A 27,661-nucleotide genomic window follows, 5' to 3' on the forward strand; every position below is an offset into this window, starting at 1 on the left:
ATTAACTGTATTGTGGTGCATTGTTACAATAGCCTCAAGACTCCACAAACCTCTGTGTGTTGTAGGGAGAATCATAACATTTGCTAGATGATTTTCTTCCATTGCTCCACTGTCTATTTTTGAATCCTGAGTGCCTGATGTAGGTAGTTTTGATGATGGACTGGAGTAAGCATGGCCACCTTGACTGACCTGCATTGATGTAACAATGCAACCTCATAAACAACCTCATCATCAGTATTAAAAGGATTTGCAATTTGAGCCACAATAGTAGCATTCATGTCTGGGATTATCGAAGCTTGGCTGCCCAACAACCTGTCGGCGGTTCATGGCTTGTCCCTCCTCAGACCGGCACAATTGTTATGAAATAAGCATTGCCATGGACATTTTTGGTGGTCCTAATGTTTTGGCTGATCGTGTGTCAGCACTTTGAACAAACAATAGGAGTCACTGTGACGAAGGCAAGGAGATATTTCCTCATTCGACTTTACCTTCCTCAGACACAGCCAAGTTTCTCTGTAGAGTATCAGACCAGGCTGGTGGCAACACCGATACCTGGGTTTAAGTGAGCTAAAATATTAGACAAGTGCGCCACCCTAGCGTCCGTGTAACCTCATTAATAGTCGTGCTTTTATTTGCTGATTGAGTTCACTGATTGGCATTCAGTATTATTTTTTAATTTTATTAGGATTTTAATGTCATGTTTTGGTTACGATCATGACAGGACAGGTAATTACTGGTTACGCTGGGTTTATCAGCTCAAGTTTAATTTCAAACACAGTCATGGGCAATTTTGTGTCTCCAATTCACCTCACTTGCATGTCTTTGGAATGTGGGAGGAAACTGGAGCACCCAGAGGAAACCCATGCAGACACGGGGAGAACATGCAACCTACACACAGAAAGGAACTGGACTGCTCCATCAGGGAATCGAACCCAGGACCTTCTTGCTATGAGGCGACAGTGCTACCCATCGAGCCACCGTGCTGCCCACATTCAGTATTAAATGCTAAAATCAAATTAGCAAAGCCGGACCGGTCCGAACCGAACAGACAGTGATGTCATTGGTACAGAGTTGCTTAGGAACACGAGCTCCTACTTAACCTCTCTTTTCTCACTGACAGCTGCAGCTCTTGTTCTTGTTAATGTATTCACTCCAGGCAGCAGCGACCACAAGGGCTGTGTGCACTGATCATCTCCCAAAAGACACACGAATACACGTACAACCACTCCACAAAGACACAAACATACAAGCACACAAAAACAAACAGATGTCCTTCTAGGGCATGTGTTACCAGCTAAAAACAAAGAGCATCCACATGTATTGACCTGACAATATCTCATCTTGTGGAGTGTTTCCTTATCAGTGTTAACCAGGAAGTTCTACCACAGCTACATAACATTTAAGCATTCAGGGGTCAGATCTGCAAAGCCCACTGAGACCTGCCGGAGCACACAGATAGCGTCACCGTGACAGCGAGATCAATTTAATCGAAGGAGTAAAGATAGAGGTTCTGCATCGTACCACAATAGCACGAAGGGAACAAGAAAGCGATACTGTGTAGGGCTCCCAGATGTGGTTTGTAATTTCACTTCAAATGCTGAAGGGGACATTGTGTGAAATCGAATTGTTTTGTGTTAGTCACGTTCCTTTGATGTTTTAGACAGAGCACTAGGGCCTGCTATAATTTCGACACAGCAGAGGAGCTGGTGAACTGGGTGATATACAGCACACAGCAGTACAGAGTACCTGGGTTTGAACCTGTTCTCGCTGTCTGTTGTCACCTTGTTAGCATGGGTTTCTCTAACTGCTCCGGTGTCGTCCCACTTTTCAATGCATGCAGTAGGAGGATTGGCCTGTGATGCCCTGCATTAAACTGATTCTCTGTTTAGGGGTGTTTTCCTGCATATCCTTGCGCTTAGTGTTTTTACATGGCACCAGACACACCACAACCAAGACCCAGACTTAATATAGTGAAAACAGTTCAGGATTCAGTGCTTTGCTCAGGGGTCCATAAATGCACATTGAATATTTATTTATAAGGATTTTAATGTCATGTTTTGCACTTTGGTTACATTCATGACAAGGACAGGTAGTAACTGGTTAAACAAGATTCATCAGTTCAAGTCTTTAATGTCAAACACAGTCATGGACAATCTCCAATTCACCTCACTTGCATGTCTTTGGACTGTGGGAGGAAACCGGAGCACCCGGAGAAAACCCAGACGGTCATGGGGAGAACATGCAGACTCCATCTGGGAATCGAACTCAGGACCTTTTTGCTGTGAGGCGACAGTGCTACCCACCAAGCCATCATGCCGCCCCACATTGAATAAATGAATGCATTTATTTAGATACATAAAAGAAATTATTGTAAATACATGATCAGAAATCGAGTTCTAGATATTAATGCTGCAAAGATCCGGGTTCGAGTCTGAGCAATCTGGCTGTCTATAAGCAAGCTATCTATACAGATATGATTGGCTATGTCTTGGGGGTAGGTGTGTGGTCGAAGCCCCACGACGAATTGTTACCCTGTATGGGGTGTATTCTTGCCTTGTGCCTAGAGTTTCCAGGGAAACAACTCATCACAAACCTGACCATGATAAAGCGGTGGTAAAAAATAAAATAAAAATGGTTTGACATTTGTCCATCAGGAATTTTACAGTATGTATATTGATTTCTTTCATTTTCATTTTTCTGGTTTGGTACGTCTCAGCTTCCAAACTACGTCAAACACCTCAATGCAAAAAGTCATGTAATATCACAAGATATTGTCTTACAAAATATAAAAGTTAAATTCTAGAAATGTTCATAATGTTCATTTTTAGATTTGTCTGAAAGTGAGGCTCTCCTCTGCTATTTGTTTCAGCTTTTTTGCTCTGCTTTTCCTTTTAAACTGGCTGCAGTAAATTAAACTCTAAGCTTCATATGATTTTACAAATTGTATGAAATAAAAAAACATTTGCAGCCAAAAAAAGTGGATTTTAATTAATTATTAATTTTAGTTTTTATTGTCCACATGGCAAACTATGCCCCAAACATGTATGAATATGACTTTGTTTAAAAATCTCTTTATTTTCTTTCTCTCTGCGCCAGACTCTCTGGGCAGCCCGTTTCCTCCCTCTACTCACCGATGCCACCAGAAGCCAAAGCGCTGCTTGCCCCTGCACCCTTGTGCCGGTGTACCTGTCAGCCCACTGCTTTTTCACCCCAGTGCCAAGGGCTCGCAGATCATCATGGACATGGCCCAAAGGTGCGTTAAGAGACAGGCCAGCTTTTGCAATGCCATCACCTTCAGTAACCGACCCATCGCCCTGTATGAGCAGGTCCGCCTTAAGGTAAGACCTCAGTGTACAGACATACACATGCACTTGCTAAAAGGTGTAATAAATCATATACTCTATATAAAGAAAATTATATCATTCCAAAAATGACAGAAGCTGTTATACGCGCAGAGATGACGCAACTCCACATTAATGCCCATGTTCCTGAAATGGGATTAGCTCAGGTGTCTTTATACGTTTTGATACCTCTTTACCTGCTCTGTCACATGGTCTACAGCTCCCTTCCAGAGTCAGCACAGGTCCACGGGCCGGGGACAGATTGGCAAGGTTTTCTTGTGCAAGGTTTTCGGGGTGTACAGTGATTCTGGGAGTACTGGACGCAGGATATAGCAGGGGTAAAAAAAAGTGACATTTAATCGGAATCCACGTCTATGTGCTGGGCTGGATCTCACAGTGCGGACGGGAAGCAGGGTGAACCAAGCTGACAGAGCGAGATCCGGCATTCACGTCACAAGTTTCTGTGGCCTTTGAAGTGGTTGTGATTAACACTGCTCTAGTGTTTGGGTACACCTGTAAAGAATTATTGTAATTACATCAATCTATTCAGACTGTTTTCATTTTCCTTTCTATTAAACCCAAACCTGTTCTGACATAATGGCATCCCAATTTACAGACCCACCACCTAACGTAGCTGCACTTATTGTCACCAAATGAGCTTTTAAAGGTAAATCCATTCAATCTGTTGTCTCTTAATTCGGTTAAGCTGTATTTATTTATTCCGTCAGCCCTAAACAAGCTGTGTTTCCACATCAGATGCCAAATCAAGAAGAGATGAGGTAAACACAACAGTCTGCGGCAAACACTCAATTGCTTGTTGGGCCCCAAGGGCCCCCGGTTTGTCTGGCAATGTGGATGGTGTAGCGGTCGATCCAGTTACTACAGTCAAAAACTCTGGTGTTATTTTTGACTCATCACTTTCTTTTGAGGCCCACATTAAGTCGAACACTAAAAAAATACAAAATGATTCTGGTAATTTTTTAAAAGCTCTTAATGGCCTCGCTTCTTCCTACCTTAGCTAAGTCCTTCACCCTTACCGTTTGAACCGTGCCAGCCTTTTAGTTCCTCAGCCCCCAAACTCCTTTCCACAATCGTTTCCTGACTACAGTACCCCCATCTCCTCTTTCAAGGGTCAACTAAAAACTTTCCTCTTTACTGCACATTATCCTTCTTTCTCTATGTGTTTTTGTTATTATAATGATGTTATTTGCTTTGTCCTTTATTACTTACATTGTAAAATGTCCTTGGGTATGTCAAAGGCGCAATAATGGAACGTATTATTATTTTATTTTGTTTATGCATTTTCTTCCCTTTTTCTCCCTTTTAGCGCGTCCAATTGCCCGATTGCGTCATGCTTCCTCTCCACCAGTGCCGATCCCCGCTCTGATTGTGGAGAACGAACTTAACCCACGCCCTCTCCGACACGTGGGCAGCATGCCGTATGCATCTTATCACGTACACTTTGACGAGTGCAGTGCAGCTCAGCGTTGTGTACGGAGAGACACACCCTGAGAGCACTCTTTTCTCATCTCTGTGCAGGCGCCATCAATCAGCCAGCAGAGGTCGTAATTGCACCAGTCATGAGAGAGAGACCCCATCCCGCTTAGTCCCGCCCATATCTGAACAACAGGCCAATCGTTGTTCATGTGGCCGCTCAGCCTAGCCGGCAGGCAGAGCTGAGATTCGATACGATGTATTCGAGATCCCAGCTCTGGTTCCAGCGTGTGTTTTTACCTCTGCGCCACCTGAGCGGCCTGGAACGTATTATTATTATTAGTCAAATTTAAAGGGAGTCAAATTGCAAAACTGAGACTTTATTTCATTCAACACACCTGCTTCAACTCATCAGCCAATTAGAAAGAGCTTTACGGGTTCATTTATTCTGTTTGTTCCTCTTGGACTGCAGATCTACAGAACTTTAAGTTTCCCTTTTCTAAGTTTGACATTCTTGATCCAGATCAAACAATTAAGCCTATAGCACAAACATGGGCCCTTCACCTCAGTTCCATCTAACAATGCCATCATTCCTCATTCTTCACTACTATAACATGCACACTGCACTGCTCCATATACTTTTCAGTACACATATTCTGCAAAAGCCAAAGTCACTGTGGTGTAAGTCTGTATGTTCTTGACATGTTTGTAGTATTTATTCCCTCAGCCGAGGCAGTGGTTACTGTACGTCAAATTAAACAGACCCCTTCTACTCCAAACACAGCATACTTCTCCCTCACACGGCCCCCAACCTCTCTTTTTGGTTTCCCTTTAAAGGAATGCTTTACCCCAAAAGAATAGCATAGCTTTAGCTGAATGACATCTAGTGCATTTCAGACTGTTTCAATTATACCACGATGAGAATTGAGAGCAATTTTTATTATAATTGTTTTTTAAGAAAAGCAATTATTATGAGAAATGATAGCAATTTAAGTGGACCATTAAAGTCAATGGAACCAAATGGGAATGATGTTATTTGCAATATGTTTTACATTTATCAACCTGAACTTATTAAATTGAAAAGAACATTGCAAATAAAACATAAGCAGTTCAGATCCTGATCAAAAGTATGTAGACACCTGATTATGAACTTGTCAGACACCCCAAACACCATTTTACCAATGATTTTTCAAATAATTTCCAACAAGAGCACTTAGATGGCACAGCGATTTATTACTGTAGCACACCACTACTGAGTCGGGGTTCGAATCTCAGCGACGCTACACAGGTATGATTGGCTGTGTCTGAGAGGGGAGGGATGAAGCCCTGCGATGGAACCATGGTATTCCTGCTTTGCTCCCAGTGTTTCCCAGTGGAACCGGGACCTGCCGTGACCCTGAAAAGGATAATGAAGTTGATGAAAATGAAATCCGTGAATGGGGAAAAAAATAGTATAGTATTTTTCCAATAGTATTTTGTGCAGTTTCCACTTATATTGGACAAGAATATTCATTAGCTCAATATAGGTGTCTTAAAGAAAAAGGTGGCCGAGTGCTGAGGCGGTGGACTGCTACTGTATATAAGTTGCTATATCAAGCCCCACTACTCCCAGGTTGCCACTGTAAGGACCCTGAGCAGTGGGTAGCACTGTCATCTCACAGCAAGAGAGTCCTGTGTTTGATGCCCAGGTGAGGCGGTCTGGGTCCTTTCTGTGTGAATTTTGCATGTTCTCTCCGTGTCTGCATGGGTTTTCTCTGGGAACTCCAGTTTCCTCCCACAGACCAAAGACATGCAGTCAAGTTAATTGGTGATACAAAATTGTCTGTGACTGTGATTGATATTGAACTTGAACTGATGGATCAGTAACTGCCTGTTAAAATAAAATAAAATATTTTAAAATAAAATAAATATTTATTCTCCTTATTTAGTACCTAGTTGATTCACCAGCAACCACCAGCCATGATGGCCAGCAGTCTTCTCGGTTAAGTCTTAGTTAATTTAGCCAAATCGGATGAAACAGTTTTGCCCCATTCCTCCTTACAAAGTTCTTCAAAGTTTTGTCAGGTTTGTTTGGAAGCAGTGTTGAGGTCTCCCCACAGATGTCTGACGAGGTTAAGATCAGAAGTGCAGAGTGCCGTTCTAGACAGTGCTTATGCATTAAACATACGTTATGTCCAATTGTGCAGTTTGATGTCTGAGTTGCACTAGTCCTGACTCATTATTTATGTAACTGAAGGTGCGGTAAGCCCCATCTCCTCTCTGTTCAAAGTGATTGTGCTCTTTCTGTCATTTTTGCACTTTTGGACTGATTGGATGCCGATAGCCAAAGACAGAATGAGACGCAGAAAAAACACACCAAGTGCCTTGATTTAGGGGTTTGTGTGCAAAACCAACAACCGACTGGAGATACGTGACAGTTTCTTATCAGGTTTTTCTAATGAAAAACAATGTAATGTCATAAAGGCTGTAGTAATGTACAACAGTAAGATGGATCTCAATACTGTGAGCAGGACCAGTTCAGCATTCAGAATGTACAGTAGATTTTATACAGTCGATAGTAAACAGTTCATTACAAGTGTTAACTAAACATGCAGACATGCAATCAGTTTTGTTTAAAAGAGTTGGGAGGGCAGGGGGTGGTCGGGATGAACGCTGATAGACATTTTACGGAAATCAATTATAACTGCAGCATAAAAAAACTCCCAATTTCAAAAGCTAATGGAGCACTTTAATGGACATGTGCTCAGCAAATCATCATTTTTCAATTACATGTGCGTATTTGTGCCAGAAAAAAATTACACTTGCCTTGTGCACAACCCTGACCAGGATAAAGCAGTTGATGAAAATGACGTAGAATGTATGCTATAGTCAGGACCCCCACAGGACCACCACAGAGCAGGTATTATTTAGGGGGTGGATCATTCTTAGCACTGCAGCTACACTGACATGGTGGTGGTGTGTTAGTGTGTGTTGTGCTGGTATGAGTGGATAAGACACAGCAGCGCTGATGGAGTTTTTAAACACCTCACTGTCACTGCAGGACTGAGAATAGTCCACCAACCAGAAACATCCAGCCACCAGCACCCCGTGGGCAGCGTCCTGTGACCACTGATGAAGGTCTAGAAGATGACCCACTCAAACAGCAGCAATAGATGAGCGATCGTCTCTGACTTTACATCTACAAGGTGGACCAACTAGGTAGGAGTTTCTAATAGAGTGGACTGTGTGTGGACACGGTATTTAACAACTCCATCAGCGCTGCTGTGTCTGATCAACTCATACCAGCACAACACACACTAACACACCACCACCATGTCATTGTCAATGCAGTGCTGAGAATGATCCACCGCCTAAATAATACCTGCTCTGTAGTGGTCCTGTGGGGGTCCTGACCATTGAAGAACAGCATGAAAAAGGACTAGCAAAGTATGCAGAGAAACAGATGGACTACAGACAGTAATTGTAGAACTACAAAGTGCTTCTATATGGTAAATGGAGCTGATAAAATGGACAGTGAGTGTAAAAACAAGGAGGTGGTTTTAATGTTATGGTTGATCGGTGTATATATATATATGTATGTATATAGATATGCCTCTAACAGCATTAGCAGAATTAGTGCCTGATAGTATAAATGCCCTTTTAAGCTAAACAGACATATTACCTTCACATACACGCTTAAAAATACTGTGGAAACCCTTCCCTGAAAAACGGAGGGCAACTCCTGGAATGTAATATCCAACAAGCTCCTATTCAGATGTCCACATACCTCTGGTCCTATGGTGTAGATGTCAGTATTTCTCAACATACCAGCTAACATACAAATACATATAAAGACGTGTTCTGTTTTGATGTCATACAGATCACAAAGAAGCAGTGTTGCTGGAGCGGGGCTCTACGTCTGGGCTTCACCTCCAAAGACCCATCACGCATCAACCCGGACAGCCTTCCCAAGTACGCGTGCCCAGACCTGGTGTCTCAGAGCGGGTTCTGGGCCAAGGCGCTGCCCGAAGAGCTGGCGAATGAGGGCAGTTTAGTTGCATTTTGGGTGGACAAAAAGGGTCGAGTCTTTTACCGTGTCAATGGCTCCAGCCCCATGTTGTTTTTCAGCGGAGTTCGTACCAACGAGCCTCTCTGGGCCCTCATCGATGTCTACGGCCTGACACGAGGAGTGCAGCTGCTGGGTGAGTCACACGTTAAATCACATGTTGTTGCCTACAGCCTTTTCTCAAGCCTACATTTAATCTCATTATTTCTGTGTTTCTCTTCTATATGGTCAAATGAGAGCCATTGTAGTCAAAACAGGTCTGACCCACAGGGCAACAGCCCAATATAATGATGCTCCCAAGTATCCCAAGTATGGAGTTCTTACGATCATACGCAAAACCCTCTCCAAATTCCTCAAATGTCTAAATCTAAATTATAGTAAAAAGAATTCTGTTTATATCTACTAAAGACTGTTTGTCTTTATTAAAAGTAGGTATATTTGCTATGAAGTATTTAATATGAAAACTGAAGTGGGTAAAGACTTTTACTCCTGAATTTCTGGGTTTGATTATGTCTGTGCAAGCTCTAATGATGTAGTGGCATAACAGCAGGAATTGGGTCATTTGGTTTCTTATTGCTATTTTTGTTGGTGATGCTTGTGCTGATGTGATTAGAGTGGTTCAACAGGAGATGTGACATTTAAAATCCGCCAGCACAGGACCCATTATGGTCAATGATTGCATTTAGACTGAAAAGTCTCAATGGTACATAATAATAATAAAAATAATAATAATAGTAACAAAAATATCACATTTTGAGACACATTCTAACACCAGGCCTTTAAAAAAAACCCTGTTCAAATCGCCGCTCAGGTGGCGCAGCGGTAAAAACACACTCTAGCACACCAGAGCTGGGATCTCGAGTGCATCGTATTGAGTCTCAGCTCTGCCTGCCGCCTGGGCTGAGCGGCCACATGAACAACGACTGGGTGGGCATTAAGCCGGATAGGGACTCTCTCATAACTGATGCAATTACAACCTCTGCTGACTGGTTGATGGCACCTGCACAGAGGCGCGGAAGGAGTGCGTTGATCAGGGTGTGTCTCTCCGTACACAGAGCTGGTCTGCAGCTGATCTCGTCTAGTGTAGGTGACAAAATGCATACGGCTGCTGCCCACGTGTCGCAGGGGGCGTGGGTTAGCTTCGTTATCCTCAATCAGAGTCGGGGCCGGCATTAGTGAAGAGGAAGCATGACGCAGTCGGGCAATTGGACGCGCTAAAAAGTTAGGAGAAAAAGGGGAGAAAATGCATAAACAAGGACCACTGCACAACACGAGCTTGATTAATTAAATGGGTGCCATCTGCACCACACAATCCACTGATTAATTAAAAAAAAAGTTGTGGCTACTAAATTAACACATTATCAAACACAAAGCATTATTACACTAAGAGAAGCTATAAAATTAAATTAAATACTATACTTACCATATTTGTCAAATCAGTCAGTATAAACACCGCACTTTTCATCATCAAGTGCTTTATCCTGGTCAGGGTCATAGCTTCATTGGGAAACACTGGGCGCAAGGCTGAAATACCCTGGGCAGGGTGCCAATGTATCACAACGAAAGTGAAAATCATAAAATTAGCTCCTAAAGTATATTTCAGAGGGCATTAAAAATGAAGAGTCACATTTACTTTTTTAATATCAGAAAATACTGTCGCCTCACAGCAAGAAGGTCCTGGGTTCGATCCCCAGGTGGGGCGGTCCGGGTCCTTTCTGTGTGGAGTTTGCATGTTCTCCCCGTGGGTTTCCTCTGGGTGCTCCGGTATCCTCCCACAGTCCAAAGACATGCAAGTGAGGTGAATTGGAGATACTAAATTGTCCATGACTGTGTTCTATATAACCTTGTAATCTGATGAATCTTGTGTAATGAGTAACTACCGTTCCTGTCATGAATGTAACCAAAAGTGTAAAACATGACGTTAAAATCCTAATAAACAAACATAATGCTAAAGACACAATCTAAATATAAAAAACAATCTACCTGTGGCATAATTGTGTCTGTATTAAGCTAAGAGAAAAATAAATTGATTCTCGAGTTTTCTCTCTGCATGAAACAACACAGTAATGACACTGGACCACTGTTCTCATGTGTTATCTGATTAAGAGTTTTTAGCAGCATCACAAAAATAGATATGAACTCTCTCACCACTTTTGTGTATGGTGATAAGTCGACAGTCTTTTCAGGATGGGGTCAGACAGTAAGTGAGCTGGGTGTGTATTCACACACAGTCTGGCACACACAGAACGACTTAGCAGGCAGGGCATACCATAGCCCATGCTTTGATGTTCAGTGCGTTTTAGAGTCTACGCAAACACATGAGCGTTCTTAATGCTGTCATCCTTCGTGCATAATTATAGAAGCAGGTCACGTTCTTCAGATAGCACCATCCATGCGAAATATTGCTCTGTGCCAATTGACAGTAACCTCCCTGCCCGCTATCTGCCCAATGTGTGGGACTTGGGTCTTCTTATCTCAAGCCTGTTCGTCTCCCAAGACTTAACGATGACGTCGGTTCTATATTCCTACTGCCTGAGCGTGTTTGTGAGTGTCTGTGTGTGTGTGTGTGTCCCCCTATACTTTCTCTTGCATTGTCAGTCTCAGAAAGAACAGATGGCCCCTCAGACACGGCCCCTAGAATACTTAAAGCAGTAGATGAAAGCTGAGTGGTCGTCCATATAGCGGAGAGTAAAGGGGAAGTAGCTCACACACTGTTATCAACATTAAAGGCTGTGATATGCTTCCTCAGAAGTGTGTTTGAGAGCAGCCTGAATGAACATCTGAAGCTTAAAGCCTTATAGTAGGTTCTAAGCTACAGTTTGAGGTTCTTAGCTATCCATCAAATGTGGGGCGGCTAGTCAACATGCACTAGTTGTGGTGGGAAATCCACCCCGAATCACAATCACATCCTTTGGTACCTTGTTTACCAAAATTATGAATTATGCATCTGACCTAAACTCCATCGACATTAGTGCCTGGCTTCACAAATGCTCTTTTGAGTAACTGGGCACAAATTCATACAGACACACTCCAAAATCTTGTGCAAAGCATTTCCAGAACAGTGGATAATAGTTGTAGAACATTAATGATTATGGTTTTAAAATGAGACATTGAACATCTCATGGTCTGGTGTCTACATGCTTTTTAGCCAGGTTGCACAGTAGCTCGGTGGGTAGCACTGTCGTCTCACGGCAAGAAGGTCCTGAGTTTGATTCCCAGGTAAAGCAGGTAAAGTGGTGCGGGTCCTTTCTTCATGGAGTTTGCATGTTCTCCTCGTGTCTGCATGGGTTTAATGTTTGCTATGAAAACACAATCCATGAAACTTCTGGTGAACTGTTCTTATGCTGATATTAGTTTTGAATGCAGTTTGGTACTCAGTAGTGAGCAATGCCACTTAGTACAGATGTTTTTTTATCTACTACTTTTATGTATGACCTTCGGTCAAGGGGTCATTTTCTAAGAGTGTGTAGGAATGGGGTGGCTCGGTGGGTTGCGCTGTCTGTCCTGGTCCTGGGTTCGATTCCCAGGTAAAGCGGTGCGGGTCCTTTCTGTGTGGAGTTTGCATGTTCTCCTCGTGTCTGTGTGGGTTTCCTCCAGAAATTCCATTTTTCTCCCACAGTCCAAAGACGTGCAAGCGAGGTAAATTGGAGATACAGAATTGTCCATGACTGTGTTTGACATTAAAGACTTGAACTGATCATTCTTGTGTAACCAGTGACTACCTGTCCTGTCATGAATGTAACATTAAAATCCCAATAAATAAATAAAATGAATATTTTTAGCCATGTAGCGTATATTGACTGACATCCAGTACAGTTATGTTACCGGCTGAATGTGCATGGTCAGGTTAGTAAAGACCTCTACAGCTGGCAGGGTGTAGAAGTTGGTGTCAAAGAAGAAATTCCAACAAGTGCACTTTTAGTTTAAAGGGTGGCCTCACCTAGGCATAGTGGCTATGGGTCTTTGAGCATGTCTATATACTTTTGGCCACATAGTTTGTATAGATTTGTAGCTGTAATTCTTACCGACTGTACATCGGAGTGTAATGATAGCATCACTTCCCTGCATCTTATTTTCAACTTGGCTTTCGTATCCATGAGCTCTTCTGGTCAGAATCAATATTTTTGTGCTGCAGGGCTATTCATGGCAAAATTCTTCTACACACCGGTAAGTCTGAGACAAGCTTAAAAACATCCACCCACTCCCAGACACTGATGAATACAAGCTCTCCTCAGGCATGGCTTTGACTTCGAAATATCCTGCTGCATGTTCACCTGAATAACCTGTGTGTCTGTGATCACCGTGCGTCCTCTTCCACTTCCGCTGTGTTAAAGGAACTTGTAATAGTTTACTGGGGCCGTGCACACAAGTCAGGACTGGTTTAAACTAGGGCTCTCACACGAGATTAATCACGATTAAAGAACCAAATAAATTGCAATTAATTGACTGCAAAAATAAGCACAATTTGAACAGTTATGCACATTTTTATTGCAAGAAAATGTTTACCAATAAAATTTTTTAATAAAATTATGATAAAATTATTAAATCCAAATTATCTTTATAAAGCCAGCCAATACCTATATAGAGTTGTTAACAGCTACCCATCTTTCAGCCAGTTATTTAAAATGACAAGTCTGTTCACATTATCTGGCAGAAGTGAGGATCTTTTCCTGTTCGTAACCCTGCCACTGGAAACAGGCGCTCAAGGTACTACAATCAACCATTTCTACGTAGATGCAACACGTATAACATCATGTAGACCCACATCGTTAACTATGTTAAAGCGTCTTCAGTCCATTGCGATCCATTTAACACCAGTGTTTGTAATGTTCCCACGACGTGTACAGTCCATGGGCTTTCCATCCAAATTCCTCTGAGATAAAGTTAGACTGAGTCTGAGCTCATTTAGTGTGTAACGTCACGTGTATCCGTGTGCGCAGACGCCTGATGAGACAAAGGCGTGCTTTGACCAAAGATGATATTGAAGCGTCAATTAATAACTGTAATTTTGTCTACTGATGATTTCTCACGCTTTTTAAAAACAAATATTATTATTTAAAATACTCAATATTTTGCAATATGTAGCAGCAGCAGCTTCAGTAATTTGTAACTCACGACAAACTGGAAAAAGACCCGTGTTAGCGCCATACAGTATAAACACAATGTTGTTGTGTTAAAGCAGCGCAAATTACCACAGTCATGTATGTTTAAAGTGGCGCAAACATAGCCCAATAAAAATCCTTTGATTAAAATTTTTTATTACGCAATTAATAACAGCCCTAATAAAACCTTATAGAAATGTTGCTATTCTTGTTTTCCTTTAAGTCTAAGTGTTTATTCAGTCTATGCCGTCCAAGTAAATAGTTACAACATGATTCTGTTTATAACTTTTAGGATTTTACAGAGAAGAAAAAACACAATAGATAACTGAACATGGAGAAGAGACTGTAATTGTCAATATATGTCATTTTTCAGTAGACTTTACATTCCTTCAATATATTATATTCAAAGCACATTTAACACAGTGGACGCACTGTGATCACTTGTAAAGGTAATCCTCATGGTCAGGAGTCCACATACTTTTGGCCATGTAGTGTATGTAGACTTGAATGAATTATTATACCCGGTATAAAGAAGGAATTTTTAATAAATATCAAAGCCTGAGCTGCCCCATGGACCTGCCACATAGAAATACAGTTGCTGGGCTGTGTTTGGGTGACTGAGTAGCTTCAGATGTAAAAACTTTAGTGTGGAGCCATAGTTGGAGGCAAGCCTAGAAATATGTCTAGAATAAATATTGAGCAATAAATTCACTGGGCTTGAACTAGCTGAACAGTTAAGCTCTTTCTCACCAGTCTTGGCAAAACCCTTTCTTCTTTATACGCTTTGTGTTGTGGATTTTATCCTAAATTGATTCAAAAATAAATTAAAATCAAAAATTAAAAAGCTCTTGTCATGAACCTATTCAAGTCCTTTGCTGTGACTCTCCAAATTGTGGTCTGGTGCATGCTGTTTCATTTGATTTTACTCGAGATGTGTCTAGAACTCAACTACAGTACACCAATAGCAATTGAAAATGATTAAAAGCAGATTGTACCTGTACCTGTTCACTGGAAAATTATTTCTGCTACAGGAATCACAACAATATTAATTTTATTTTGTGTTTAGTAATAAAAGAAGCTTTGTTTTGTAAATGTGGCATACGCTGACACAGTGATTCATTCCTGCCATTCGTATTATTGCTAAAATATTGTTTTCTGTAAAGATGTAGACAAGACGACTAAAATAAAACAACGTATCATTACCCAGAGGGCTTTGATTTCTTTTTGCCCTATGGGCTACATACTTATAAATATTGAACTTGGCAGTCTGAACCACAGTCAGGAGATCTGATGGATAAGCTGGATAATTACTGTGACATGCAGCTGATTTTCTTCAAAATAATCCCAGTGTAAAACAGCACGAGAATCTTTTTCTTCTCAGACTCTGTTTGGCTACCAGTTAAAAGTAATTAATGGGTTGAAGATCGTCTAACAAAATAGTTGTACTGTTTTTTTTAATGACTTTGCTCTTTAACATAAAAACATAAGTTGTTGAGTAAATGAATTTTAAATATTTTGCTGATATGCAAGTGGTTTATAATTTAGTAACATCTAAAACTGAATGTATTATTATTGTTATTATTAGCAATCAGGTTAATTGCACTTGCCCACTACAGCTGGGATCCAGGGTTCGAACCCCCAGCAGTGCTATCGGTTGGTCGGACATCTACATACAAACATGATTCGTTATGTCTTAGTAGACTGAAGAAATGGAAAAAGAATAACTGTAATAAATTAAACACCTTTTTAAGGCGGGTCATTAGGACGAGCTGGCTACACCTGAGTAGGTAAAGTCTGACCCCCCTTTTCAGGTTTTACAGTACATGTGACCGATGCAAGCACTTACAGTTATGGCATTTAGCGGATGCTTTTATCTCAAGAAACGTTCCGATGTCTTACAAGGGTTAAAGGGGGTGGCACAGTGGCTCGGTGGGTAGCACTGTCACCTCACAGCAAGAAGGTCCTGGGTTCGATCCCCAGGTGGGGGGATCCGGGTCCTTTCTGTGTGGAGTTTGCATGTTCTCCCCGTGTCTGTGTGGGTTTTCTCCGGGAGCTCCGGTTTCCTCCCACAGTCCAAAGACATGCAAGTGAGGTGAATTGAAGATACACAATTGTCCAGGACTGTGTTTGATATAACCTTGTGAACTGATGAATCTTGTGTAATGAGTAACTACGGTTCCTGTCATGAATGTAACCAAAGTGTAAAACATGATGTTAAAGTCTTAATAAACAGCAGCCCAGCAGTGGCAACTTCCCATCCAGTCTTCACTCATACACATCTATTTGTGTTTGTGTGGATGCCCGGCCAGGTTGGTGGCTCTGCTAGGATTCAAACTCATGAGTTAGAACATATTTGTGTTGTTTAACTTTACCCAAAACAGTTATTATTCTACATTATTTTTTTAATAGTTTGAAATGAGCAGTTCTGATGTTCTTGTGGATGATATCTAAAAAAAACATGTGTATATATAAAACACCTTGCTCACCAAGGCTGTTTCTACATGCACACACATTTTGCAGGATTTTCAATCTTTTAAACAAACAAAAGCTTTGGCAGTTTCGGTGCCTCCAGCTTTTCTGTTCTAGTTCAACTTACTGTTTATTTTTTCATACAAAATGAGTGCTGATTGCTGTACGCATTTTCCAGCAGGGTGTTCTGATCATGAGCGAGACTGTAAGTAAAGAAAGGACTAAATGTTTTGGCCGTGCCATACGTGCGATGAAAGCTTGATGGATGAAGTTGAGCTGGTTTTATGCCCTTTGTTTATGTCTTTAAGAAACATGCCAGTAAGCATGTGAGCTTGCGATAAGAAATGAACCAATAATTTAGATTTTGTAGATCTGCTCATGGAATGCTAGCTAAAAATAGACAGAATTGCTAGTGATTAAGCGTTTTTCACACATGCCGGAGTCAAAACCCCAGGTTGAAAGATGTACCAGCAGTACAAGTACTGTTTGTTCTGCCTGATTTAAAACATGAACACAGGGAAACAATAACAGGATGAGAAGCTCAGGTTTAGAAGATCAGATTTTAAATCTGTTTGCCGTTCATAATGAGCAGGACATTTGTTTTCATAAACAAGCTTGAGTCTGTCAGATGCTAATCAGTCTTTACATTACAGCATGAAATATAGAGCACATGCAGGTGATAAATAAACTAAGGTGTTTATTTGTTGTAAATATGTGCAATATTTCTGAACTTTTAATTTGTTCATGTAACAGACCCACCTGCCACAGAGATTGCAGAATCATGCCCATCTACCCTGCCACTAATGGCCAGCATTACATGTATGTTTGTGGCATTTAGCAGAGGCTTTTATCAAAGTAACTTACAATTATGTTTAAATACAGTTCATTCAATTGAGGTTGGAGTGCCTTACTCTGGGGGTCAACAGTGGGAACTTGGTGGAGGTAGGGCTTAAACCAGCAACCTTCTGATTACTATTCCAGTACCTTAACCACTAAGATACCGCTGTCCCATAAGAAAAGAATGACCAACAGGAGGCATTAAAGCGAAGATGACTGCCTGTGGCATTTTCTTTAGTTAGACAATTTCTGCGTCCTACTAGCGGTAATAGGCTGCAGCTGAGAGAGCTGTTTAAATACCTTTGTTTTGTTTTTTTTACTTTTGCTGGCTGGCTTATTGGATTCTTGTCATATGGTATTTGTAATTTCCGCCTGGCGTATACTGAGCTCCTCTCTCTTTTATCTCTTTTTGAAAACAAGTTTGTGCGCCAGTGAACCACAAAGCTTTTTTTATCTATTCGTTTCCTCTGTGGTTGTGTGTTTTGCTAAGGGCGGTATTGTCACTGTCCTGTAGGGCAAGTGTATGGCCACCTGAGTTTTCCGACATACCCGGAGACAGCATAGATGGACCAAAAGACAGTTGAAACGTGTGCTGTTGTCAGATGTGTCTACTTATTAGCTTGTTTTGGTGCATTGGCGCCCACAGCATGAGTGACTTGCATGTGTGAAGGCACCATTGGAAGTCCATAGGCCTCATTCTGCAAATGCAGAACACATGTGGACACAGAGTGTGTGTGCTTAACTGGACCGCCTGCAGTCCAGATCTGTCTCCTATTAAAAATGTCAGGCGCTCTGTGGAGCAGGTGAAGTCTTTATATTAAACAAGAGTGGGCTAAAATTTTACTTTTACTAATACTAGAATAAATGGCCACACTCCGAATCTTGTCTAAAGCTTTTACTGAGGAGTGGAGGCTGTTTTGGCTGTCTTGGGTGTCCATATGAAAGCCTGTGGTTCTGGAATTGGACGGCCAACCAGTGCATTGTCAGGTGTCAACTAACTTTTATTTATATAGTGTATTTTGTCCCACAGGTGTGTATATGACCCTGATATTCTAATCCTATTGATTAGTATTTAAACCTTAAATGTGACCTTTTTGCTGATCTGTTAAAAATCCATAAATATGTAACCTATAGCTCTTCCATAGGTTTCCTCTCTTCTATTTAATGTATGTTTCTTGTCCTTATAGAACAGGCCAAATAAATAGTGGCAGAGAAATTACAAGCCTAATGGAACAATTTTAAGATTTACAGAGCTGCCCTGCCAAATTACAGTAATTCAACAAAGCTCTCATTAATATGTCAACGTGACCGATAATGGTGCACCAAGCAAATAAACCTAGCAGGAGAAAAACCTGCAAGACATTTACACACACCCTGTCGAGAAATCGACCAACACTTTATCTCTCTAACTATCACGTCTCTGTGGATTTATTAACTAATGCCGTATAGATATCCTGAAAGCAAAACATTCCCTGCCTACTCTTTCTGCTGTGGGCTGCAGAATATGGTTTGTTTTTTTTATTACTTTGATCATTTTGTATTTCATTAAAAATAATTACCTTGTTTAAGCGTCCTGCAGATACACAGATCAGCCATAACATTAAAACCGCCTTGTTTCTACACTCACTGTCCATTTTATCAGCTCCACTTACCATATAGAAGCACTTCTCTTTCTATACATACTTTTTTAGTCTGCTTTCACCCTGTTCTTCAATGGTCAGGACCACAACAGAGCAGGTATTATTTAGGTGGTGGATCATTCTCAGCACTGCAGTGACACTGACATGGTGGTGGTGTGTTAGTGTGTGTTGTGCTGGTATGAGTGGATCAGACACAGCAGTGCTGCTGGAGTTTTTAAATACCGTGTCCACTCACTGTCCACTCTATTAGACACTCCTACCTAATTGGTCCACCTTGTAGATGTAAAGTCAGAGATGATCGCTCATTTATTGCTTGCTGCATCTTCTAGACCTTCATCAGTGGTCACAGGATGCTGCCCACAGGGCGCTGGTGGCTGGATATTTTTGGTTGGTGGACTATTCTCAGTCCAGCAGTGACAGTGATGTGCTGCTGTGTCTTATCCACTCATACCAGCACAACACACACTAACACACCACCACCATGTCATTGTCACTGCAGTGCTGAGAATGATCTACCACCCAAATAATACTTACTCTGTAGTGGTCCTGTGGGGTCCAGACCATTGAAGGACAGGGTGAAAGCAGGCTAAAAAAGTATGTAGAGAAAGAGATGGACTACAGTCAGTAATTGTAGAACTACAAAGTGGAGCTGATAAAATGGACAGTGAGTGTAGAAACAAGGAGGTGGTTTTAATGTTATGGCTGATCAGTGTACGTTGCTCCACCTGGCGCTTTAGAGGCGAGATTAATGACAGCCCATTATCAAATGTTTCGAGTATCAACCTAGCTTAATTCTTATTATTATTAATTTCAGAGATTTAGCTTTGCTGAAGAATGCTATTTTCTGCTAATAAGCTTAATTGAATGTACCTTGCTGGGACAGAATCCTCAGTAATAATACATCAATTATGATCCATTTTCACTAGTTGCATAAACAAAATTAGCAATGAAGTAATAGAATTAGCATTGCCCTACAGCCTCTACGCTCCCATTATGAGCATAAACATTCTTTGTTGCATTTGTTAGGAAGCTCCAGGGCTAAACAATTTAGCAAATTAGAACAGCAGATGCTGTGTGATTAGACAACTCGGTCCAACCAAATATTTTCATGACGTGACATTCGTAGCTTAAAAAGGAATCGATGTCAGTAAGGTTAATTTTTTTAGCAGAGTTTTACAGAAAGTACTAGGAAGAGCTCTCAGGGTGGCGGGAAGAAGTAGCATGACCTGTTCCAAAACAGAACACAAGAGTCTTCCTGTCTTTATGTGTCCTTCCAGTGAGTGCATCCTCCCAAGTTCCCAACTTAGATACAGTCTTTTGCGCCTTTTAGTGCAGTGACAAGGCTTCTGGATGGCCAAACATGGACAGAGATATGGTGTGGTTCTTTTGTATATATAGGCTAAGCACTTCAGGGCCTCTTTAAAGAGCCAAGACAAACAGCAGTTTATAGAACACTAGATAAACATGTGGAGAGAAACGGCAGGATCGGGAGCGAATCCTGTTCCGGGATGTAACCGTCGTCACTGTGTCAACTCACGAATGAAGTGTGTATTGGGATGAGGGTCATATCTATACTGTGAAGCTATGGTTATTGGTGGTGTCATTTACATTTAAAGCCAGACCATACTACACACACACATTTAACTTGTATTAGGGCCATTCCCTAGTAGGGGGGAATCCGGGTTCTTTCTGTGTGGAGAGTGCATGGTCTGCGTGGGTTTCCTCTGGGAGCTCCGGTTTCATCCCACAGTCTAAAGACATGCAAGTGAGGTGACTTGGAGATACAAAATTTTCCATGACTTGTGTTTGACATTGTGTAACTAGGAAATACATGTCCTGTCATGAATGTAACCAAAGTGTGTTAAACATGGCATTAACATTCTAATAAGTAAATAAATAAATAAATATTAGGGCCATTGCGTCCAATCAGTACCATTTCCGTCTCCAGGACATTATATGTATAAATGTTTATAAAAATGTACTTTAAAATGCATTTTTAATTGAGCAAAGTTTCCTGCACATTAATCTAATTGCAAATGTAAGATATATAATTCAAAACGTTAATAAAAACTACTTATAACACTAAAAAAATAGTATTTGTTTATGTCCCCACACTAACACAACACTTTACAATGAAATATAATGAGTAAAATCTTTCAAAAATTCATTTCTTTGCATTGTTTGGTGACTCCATATCCCATCTGTGTTTTTAATATTTATTTTTCATAAGAAATTAATAATAATAATGTGGTTAAAATACATGTAGTCATGTCCCCAGGTTTTCATGTGCCCACTTCCAAAAAAATTGGAAATATTCTACAAGTCACATTTTTAACAGCAATTTCCATGATCTGTATCTACTGAAGGTCACGGGAAGACCAAAAGAAAGTTCTCCCCTTTTCTCCCTGTATGTTTGATAATATTGTAACTCTGGCTGAGAGGATTAATCTGAACAGTGCCCAGTGTATGAACTATATGCTGCTATACACCGATCAGGCATTTCTACACTCACTGTCCATTTTATCAGCTCCACTTACCTTATAGAAGCACTTTGTAGTTCTACAATTACTCCACATACTTTTTTAGCCTGCTTTCACCTTGTTCTTCAATGGTCAGGACCCCCACAGGACCACTACAGAGCAGGTAGTATTTGGGTGGTGGATTATTCTCAGCACTGCAGTGACACTGACATGGTGGTGGTGTGTTAGAGTGTGTTGTGCTGGTATGAGTGGATAAGACACAGCAGCGCTGATTGAGTTTTTGAACACCTTGCTGTCACTGCTGGACTGGGAATAGTCCACCAACCAAAAATATCCAGCCACCAGCGCCCCGTGGGCAGCATCCTTTGACCACTGATGAAGGTCTAGAAGATGACCAACTCAAACAGCAGCAATAGATGAGCGACCGTCTCTGACTTTACATTTACAGAGTGGACGGTGAGTGGACACGGTATTTAAAAACTCCAGCAGCGCTGCTGTGTCTGATCCACTCATACCAGCACAACGCACACTAACACACCACCACCATGTCAGTGTCACTGCAGTGCTGAGAATCATCCACTACCCAAATAATACCTGCTCTGTAGTGGTCCTGTGGGGGTCCTGACCATTGAAAGAGAAACAGATGGACTACAGTCAGTAATTGTAGAACTACAAAGTGCTTCTATATGGTAAGTGGGGCTGATAAAATGGACAGTGTTTAGAAACCAGAAGGTGGTTTTAATGTTATGGCTGATCGGTGTATTTCATGTATTTACTAATTCTATGTTAAAAACTCAGTCCTGTTACTCATATACATCCATCTTCCACTTAGGAACCTTGTAAAAATTGAACAAAGTAGCCTGGGATCGACCAAAACACATTCTGAGTAGCTAAGTATGTGTGTTACTAGATTTAGTGTTGAACAAAGATAAATAAAGTTTCATTTCATCCAGTCCAGTTACTACACGCAAATGGCACCCATTGTGTAAAATGGCCCATTATGAGCAGGCTTGTTTTCTTGGATGGACTCATAAGGGTGGCTTCTGGGACTGGGAGAGAATGGAAAAAGAGAGAGTCCCATGAGGAAAGGGCTTTTGTGATTTATTGAGTTTTTTATTTGTCGGTCTGATTGTTGTAGCCGTGTGTCGCCTGGAAGGCTGTTGCTTTTTTTCAGAGAGACTCAAAAGCAATCCAGTGGCAGGCGGCCAACATCCTCTATATTAAACCTCCTGTAACCTTTGTCTGTCGTCTCTGTGTCGTAAATACACACACGTTTTATGCATTGTTCAGTCTTGGAGTCCCTGCTCACCATCCGAGCACCTCTTCCATTTACTCACATTCACAGATAGAACTCATAAATTTATCCTTTATCTCAGCTTGTCTCTGTGTAAACCTGGCTTTTACAAGATCATACGCTAAGAGGGATGGATAGAGCCAGACCATGCACAAATCCTCTTTTCACAAAACGTTAAAAAGAGAGGGAGATCAGCAGAGATTTACGAAGGACAGAACAGGGTTGGAAATCAGAAAACCAATTACAAGTGAGCGACTGAAAGGTTCAAAACCTGGGCAGCCTTTAGGCCAAAGCTTGCAAACCGAAGCGAGGCTAATCCGCTTCATCACCGTTGCCTTATTTGGATGTTTTTAGCGGTGGCTCAAGCAGTATTTTATTTAAGCGTGTGCCTCTTTTGTTTATCGAACCCCACGTCTGCTTATTTTCCGCCTGCTTTTGTGTTTATCCCAACAGGTGCTAGAGCTTGGTGCTAAAAATGCTTGAAATGTTTTTATTCCAGAAAAAAAGAGAAAGTAGGATAAAAACGTTAAAAATAGCTGGCTATTTTCTGTGTGCGCAGCTGCTACCCATCAGTCACAGCGTATTGGTCAAGCTCAGATTCCTATCGCTTCAGAAAACACTAAACGCTTTGGCTTTTTGAAGTCTTTTAACAGCCTTTTTAACCGAGATTCAAATCTGGCTTCAGCCAATCAGCTCATGGCTTTGCCAGCCCAAGCCTTAAAGAGGCCAATGAAACAAAGAGATTGAGGGAGATCGGTGGTCGAGCAGGTGCAGGATAATTAGAGGGGCAGCAGCTGGCGTTGGTCACACAAATCTTGTTGTGGACACAAAACCCTTACCACTCTCACCTCTTTTCTTTGCTCTTTCTACTTCATGTATTCATCCATCTACCCACTGTGAAACTGCACAAAACTGGCTGACCATGAACAAAGACAGTGATTTTTATTGTATTGATAGTATTTTACTTTTGGGTTAAAAAAAAAGGCAAAATAAAAGAAACACTTTTATTAAGGCTTTGTGCAAATTTCAAAGAAAAGTTATATTTATTTTAATTAAATGTGCTATGAGCGTGGTGCCACAATAGTAAAGCAGTGGTCATGAGTTCTGACAATGCCAGAGACCATTTTTGTGGCACAGCTGATTACAAAAAAGTAAGCGACCTCACAACAAGTTTGTTGAAATCCCAAGAGTTAGAGTTGCTACCCCTGACACTTTTGGAAAGGATCAAATCCATCCATCCATCCATCCATCCATCCATCCATCCATCCATCCATCCAATCCATCCAATCCATCCATCCATCCATCCAATCCATCCATCCATCCATCCATCCATCCATCCAATCCATCCAATCCATCCATCCATCCATCCATCCATCCATCCATCCGACGATGTTGGAGTGGGTCTGTGATTATTTGTGCCCTGCATCTGTAAACACTTCAACATTTTAATACTGAAACAACAAAGGGCCTTCCCCAAACTGTCACTATTTGAAAGAATATGTTTTATTTAATAATTAATTGCTGAATCCCCAGTGCTGCTATCAGCCTGTTGGGTGTCTACATACAAAGATGATTGACTATGTCTAAGGCCATGATGGATTGGTGTCCTGTGAATCCATGGAAACTGGTCTTGCCCTGACAGAAATAAAATGGTGGTAACATGAATATGAAAATCAAAAAATGGAAATAATTAATTATACACATCTGTTAGCAATGGCTGAAACAATCAAATCCACTAATAAGAGGTGTCTACAATATTTGTTGCCATATAGAGTGTGTCATTTTAGGTCAGGTTGTCTTTCTCCCCAGTATCTCTTTATTCTTCTTTCGTAATGCTCTGTCTGTAAGCCATCAGCACAAATTGGATTCCGCTCCTTGGTTGTCCACAGGAGGATAATGCAGTTTCTCCAGGCAGTGATCTAATCCAGGCTTTACTCTAATAAGCCCTATGCAGCATCCATATGCCAATTCTGTTACGCTGATTTCAGCTCTGGGTTCCTGTTTGGTCCTTCGGCTCTGGTGCATGTTTTCCTCAGTAAGTGCTGTAATTGCCAGATGTTGACTGTTACCATTTAGCCTCGTCCAATGGATTAATCTTTATAATTAGGCTAAATTAACACTAAATAACACACGTTATAATTTGATTGGCCTTTTTCATACAGTAAAGCACTCTCAAAAGGTCATCTGGCAGCAAATTGAAAAGCCTTCTGCTTTCTGGCATTTTCATTCTTGATTTTATGCAAACCTGTAACAGTATGTCCAAATATTTAATTTTCCTTTACTGTACATCACAGTAAAATAAAGGACTGGAGGAAAAAACAACACATGTAAAATGACTAGGGATGTCCAAACTTCTGCAGAAGACTGGATTAATTTTTTTATTTGAAATGAGGATATATGAAAATAATCCAATAGAAATGAATAGATTTGACTAACTGTAATTTAATATGTGATTTCTAACCTGACTTAATAAAACTAACTTATGTTACATGTCCTAACCACAGAAGTGTCCGTGTAATAGCACAATGCACCCGCACTGGGTTTTACTTGGATAACTATCAGGACTACCGTCTGCCTCATGTTATCTGTGTATAAGATGGATCTTTGCTTATCTGTATGATCTGTATAATATAGTATATATTCTGGCAGCCTTGCATCATTCAGTTTAGTATAGTGTCCATACGTATTTCATTCATAATAAAGTGATGTCATATCTTTTAAAATGGTTTTAATAGCTTCTAAAGAGCAGGTAGCACTGTCGCCCCACAGCACTGTTGCCTCCTGGGTTTGATTCCCAGGTGGAGCGGTCCGGGACCTTTCTGTCTGGAGTTTGCATGTTCTCCCCGTGTCTGTGTGGGTTTCCTCCGGAAGCTCCAGTTTCCTCCCACAAGACAAAGACAAGTGTTTGACATTAAAAACTTAAACTGATGAATCTTGTGTAACCACTAATTACCTGTCCTGTCATGAATGTAACTAAAGTGTAAAACATGACGTTGAAATCCTAGTAAAATAAATAAATAGCTTTTGAATGAAGGCACATACATTATTGTAAAGAGTAATATCATCACAAGCTCCACATTCGACATACTAAAATGTTCCTGCATGTGATAGTAAAGCTGTCGGTATGACATCATGTTGTCTGTTGCTATATAAAGGCAGCCTTAATCTGCTGTCATCCTTGATAGATGTAGTGTGACGGATTATAACCAAGCACAGGCATAGATTTAGAATTTAAATTGTTCTAGTTTTTTACTTAGTACTTATACCATTAACCATTATCACATAATTACTAAAACCAGACTTTATTTCATGATAGTATATTATTCTAAGGATGCAGTGTGCTTTTTCAAAACTGTGTAATAATTATTATTACGAGGGTTCTTCAAAAAGTTTCCGCACTTCAAAACACACTCTTTATTAAGAATTTCAAAAACTAATGACATCACTTCTTTACATGTTCACCTTAAGATGCATTTTTCGCTGCGACATACCAACCTTTAATTGCCATCAGCAAAAAAATTGTTTTTGGTTGAGCGTGTAGCCACTGATGCACCTCTGCTTTCACATCATCACCACATTAAAATCTTCTTCTCCTTAAAGCTTCTTTGAGTGGTCCAAAAAGAAGGAAATCAGATGGCACTAAATCCGGACTATAAGCTCTCTCTCAGTCTCTCAGACACGACCAGTTACTACTCCTCCTGCCCTCACAGTTTCCAACCAAATTATAAAAGTACAGAAACTTTTTGAAAACCCTCGTATTATTATTATTGTTATTATTTACGGAGGGTGCTTGGGTGGTGCAGCAGCCTTTACGTTAGCCCACCACAAAACCACATTTCAGCTGTGCTATTTTTTATGCTACATTAACTATACCAAACAGCAGCATTACATTGGGTTTGTCTTGCAAAACGATTACATTTTTTCTTAATGGTACATTTCTTTGTATGCTTTGAATTTCTTTTTAGCTTGTGCCAAAAATAAACTCTATCAGCTAAACTCTTATTCTTGCAAAGAGCACTAAATTTCCTCAAAGATGTATTTCTATAAGTGCATTTTAAAATAATTCCCCACAATTCCAAAATGCCAAATTCCAAAGTTCAAAGTAGAAGCACTAACCAGGTTTAAATGCTAAAATCTAGGTTCAAAAGTACTTTGTAATGGTTGGATATTGGCTCCATACATGTTATTGAAATGAGACCTCTGATCAAGCCTGCATATACATAGTCCCTAAATTAAAGGTTTAACAAAAAAATTATCTGTTTGTATTGTACTCAAATATCAGACAATACAGTCAGACCAGTCACATTTATAAAAATCCTGTTTTGATTGGATACGAAACCACATACAAATGTGACCTGAATTTGATTAAGAGAAATCAGATTATATGTTTTTAGCAGTTTGGAGCTAAAAGCTGAAGTCTCATATTCCACAAAATCAGATTTTGGCTGCCGGTCTAAACATAATCAGTTAGAATATGATTCCTACCGCGATGACTACCAGTTCTGGCCGAAGCTGGTGTGTAGATTCTCAGAGTGTCCATACAAAAAAATGACTTTCACTTTAATAAAAGGCATTTCACAACTCATCTTTCTTAGAATGGTATAAAAAAACTGGCATTCAGAATGGTTAGGTTTAAAATAAAAAACATTCGACTATTTAGTTTTATTGACCTTGTCAATCTGTCTTTTCAGTTTTACCTTGTGTAGAGATCCAGCAAAGCCATCAGTTGTCACTTGTATTTTCATTAATAGTGGTCATCTGCCAAATCATCAAGCCTAATCAGAACCATGTTTAACTGAATGTGTACTCAGCTTTAAGGTTTTGTAATGCTCCCTTGTATCCACTAGAAACGCCTTTCACGATATGTAACTCTAAATGTGTTCATATTTCTCTGTACAATCTGTCCAAACTCATTTAAGTACAATTGTAGGTTCATGAGCAGCTATCATCTACATTTGTTTAACAAATATTTGACAAGCTCAACTTCCTTTTTTTTTTTTTTTTAAGCGTTTTTTCCCC

General features: G+C 40.5%; 1 protein-coding gene across 1 annotated transcript in view; it reads left to right on the forward strand.

Annotated features, from left to right (window-relative positions):
• Positions 1-27,661, forward strand: part of neurl1aa (neuralized E3 ubiquitin protein ligase 1Aa) — a 52,001-nt gene that overhangs the window by 11,070 nt on the left and 13,270 nt on the right. The window contains exons 2-3 of the mRNA XM_063010387.1: positions 3,097-3,338; positions 8,635-8,956. Of these exons, the coding sequence (XP_062866457.1) occupies positions 3,097-3,338; positions 8,635-8,956 (564 nt within the window). The remainder of the gene's footprint in view (positions 1-3,096; positions 3,339-8,634; positions 8,957-27,661) is intronic.

Source organism: Trichomycterus rosablanca, chromosome 15 (genome assembly GCF_030014385.1).
Source record: "Trichomycterus rosablanca isolate fTriRos1 chromosome 15, fTriRos1.hap1, whole genome shotgun sequence".
In the NCBI taxonomy this organism is placed as follows: domain Eukaryota; kingdom Metazoa; phylum Chordata; class Actinopteri; order Siluriformes; family Trichomycteridae; genus Trichomycterus; species Trichomycterus rosablanca.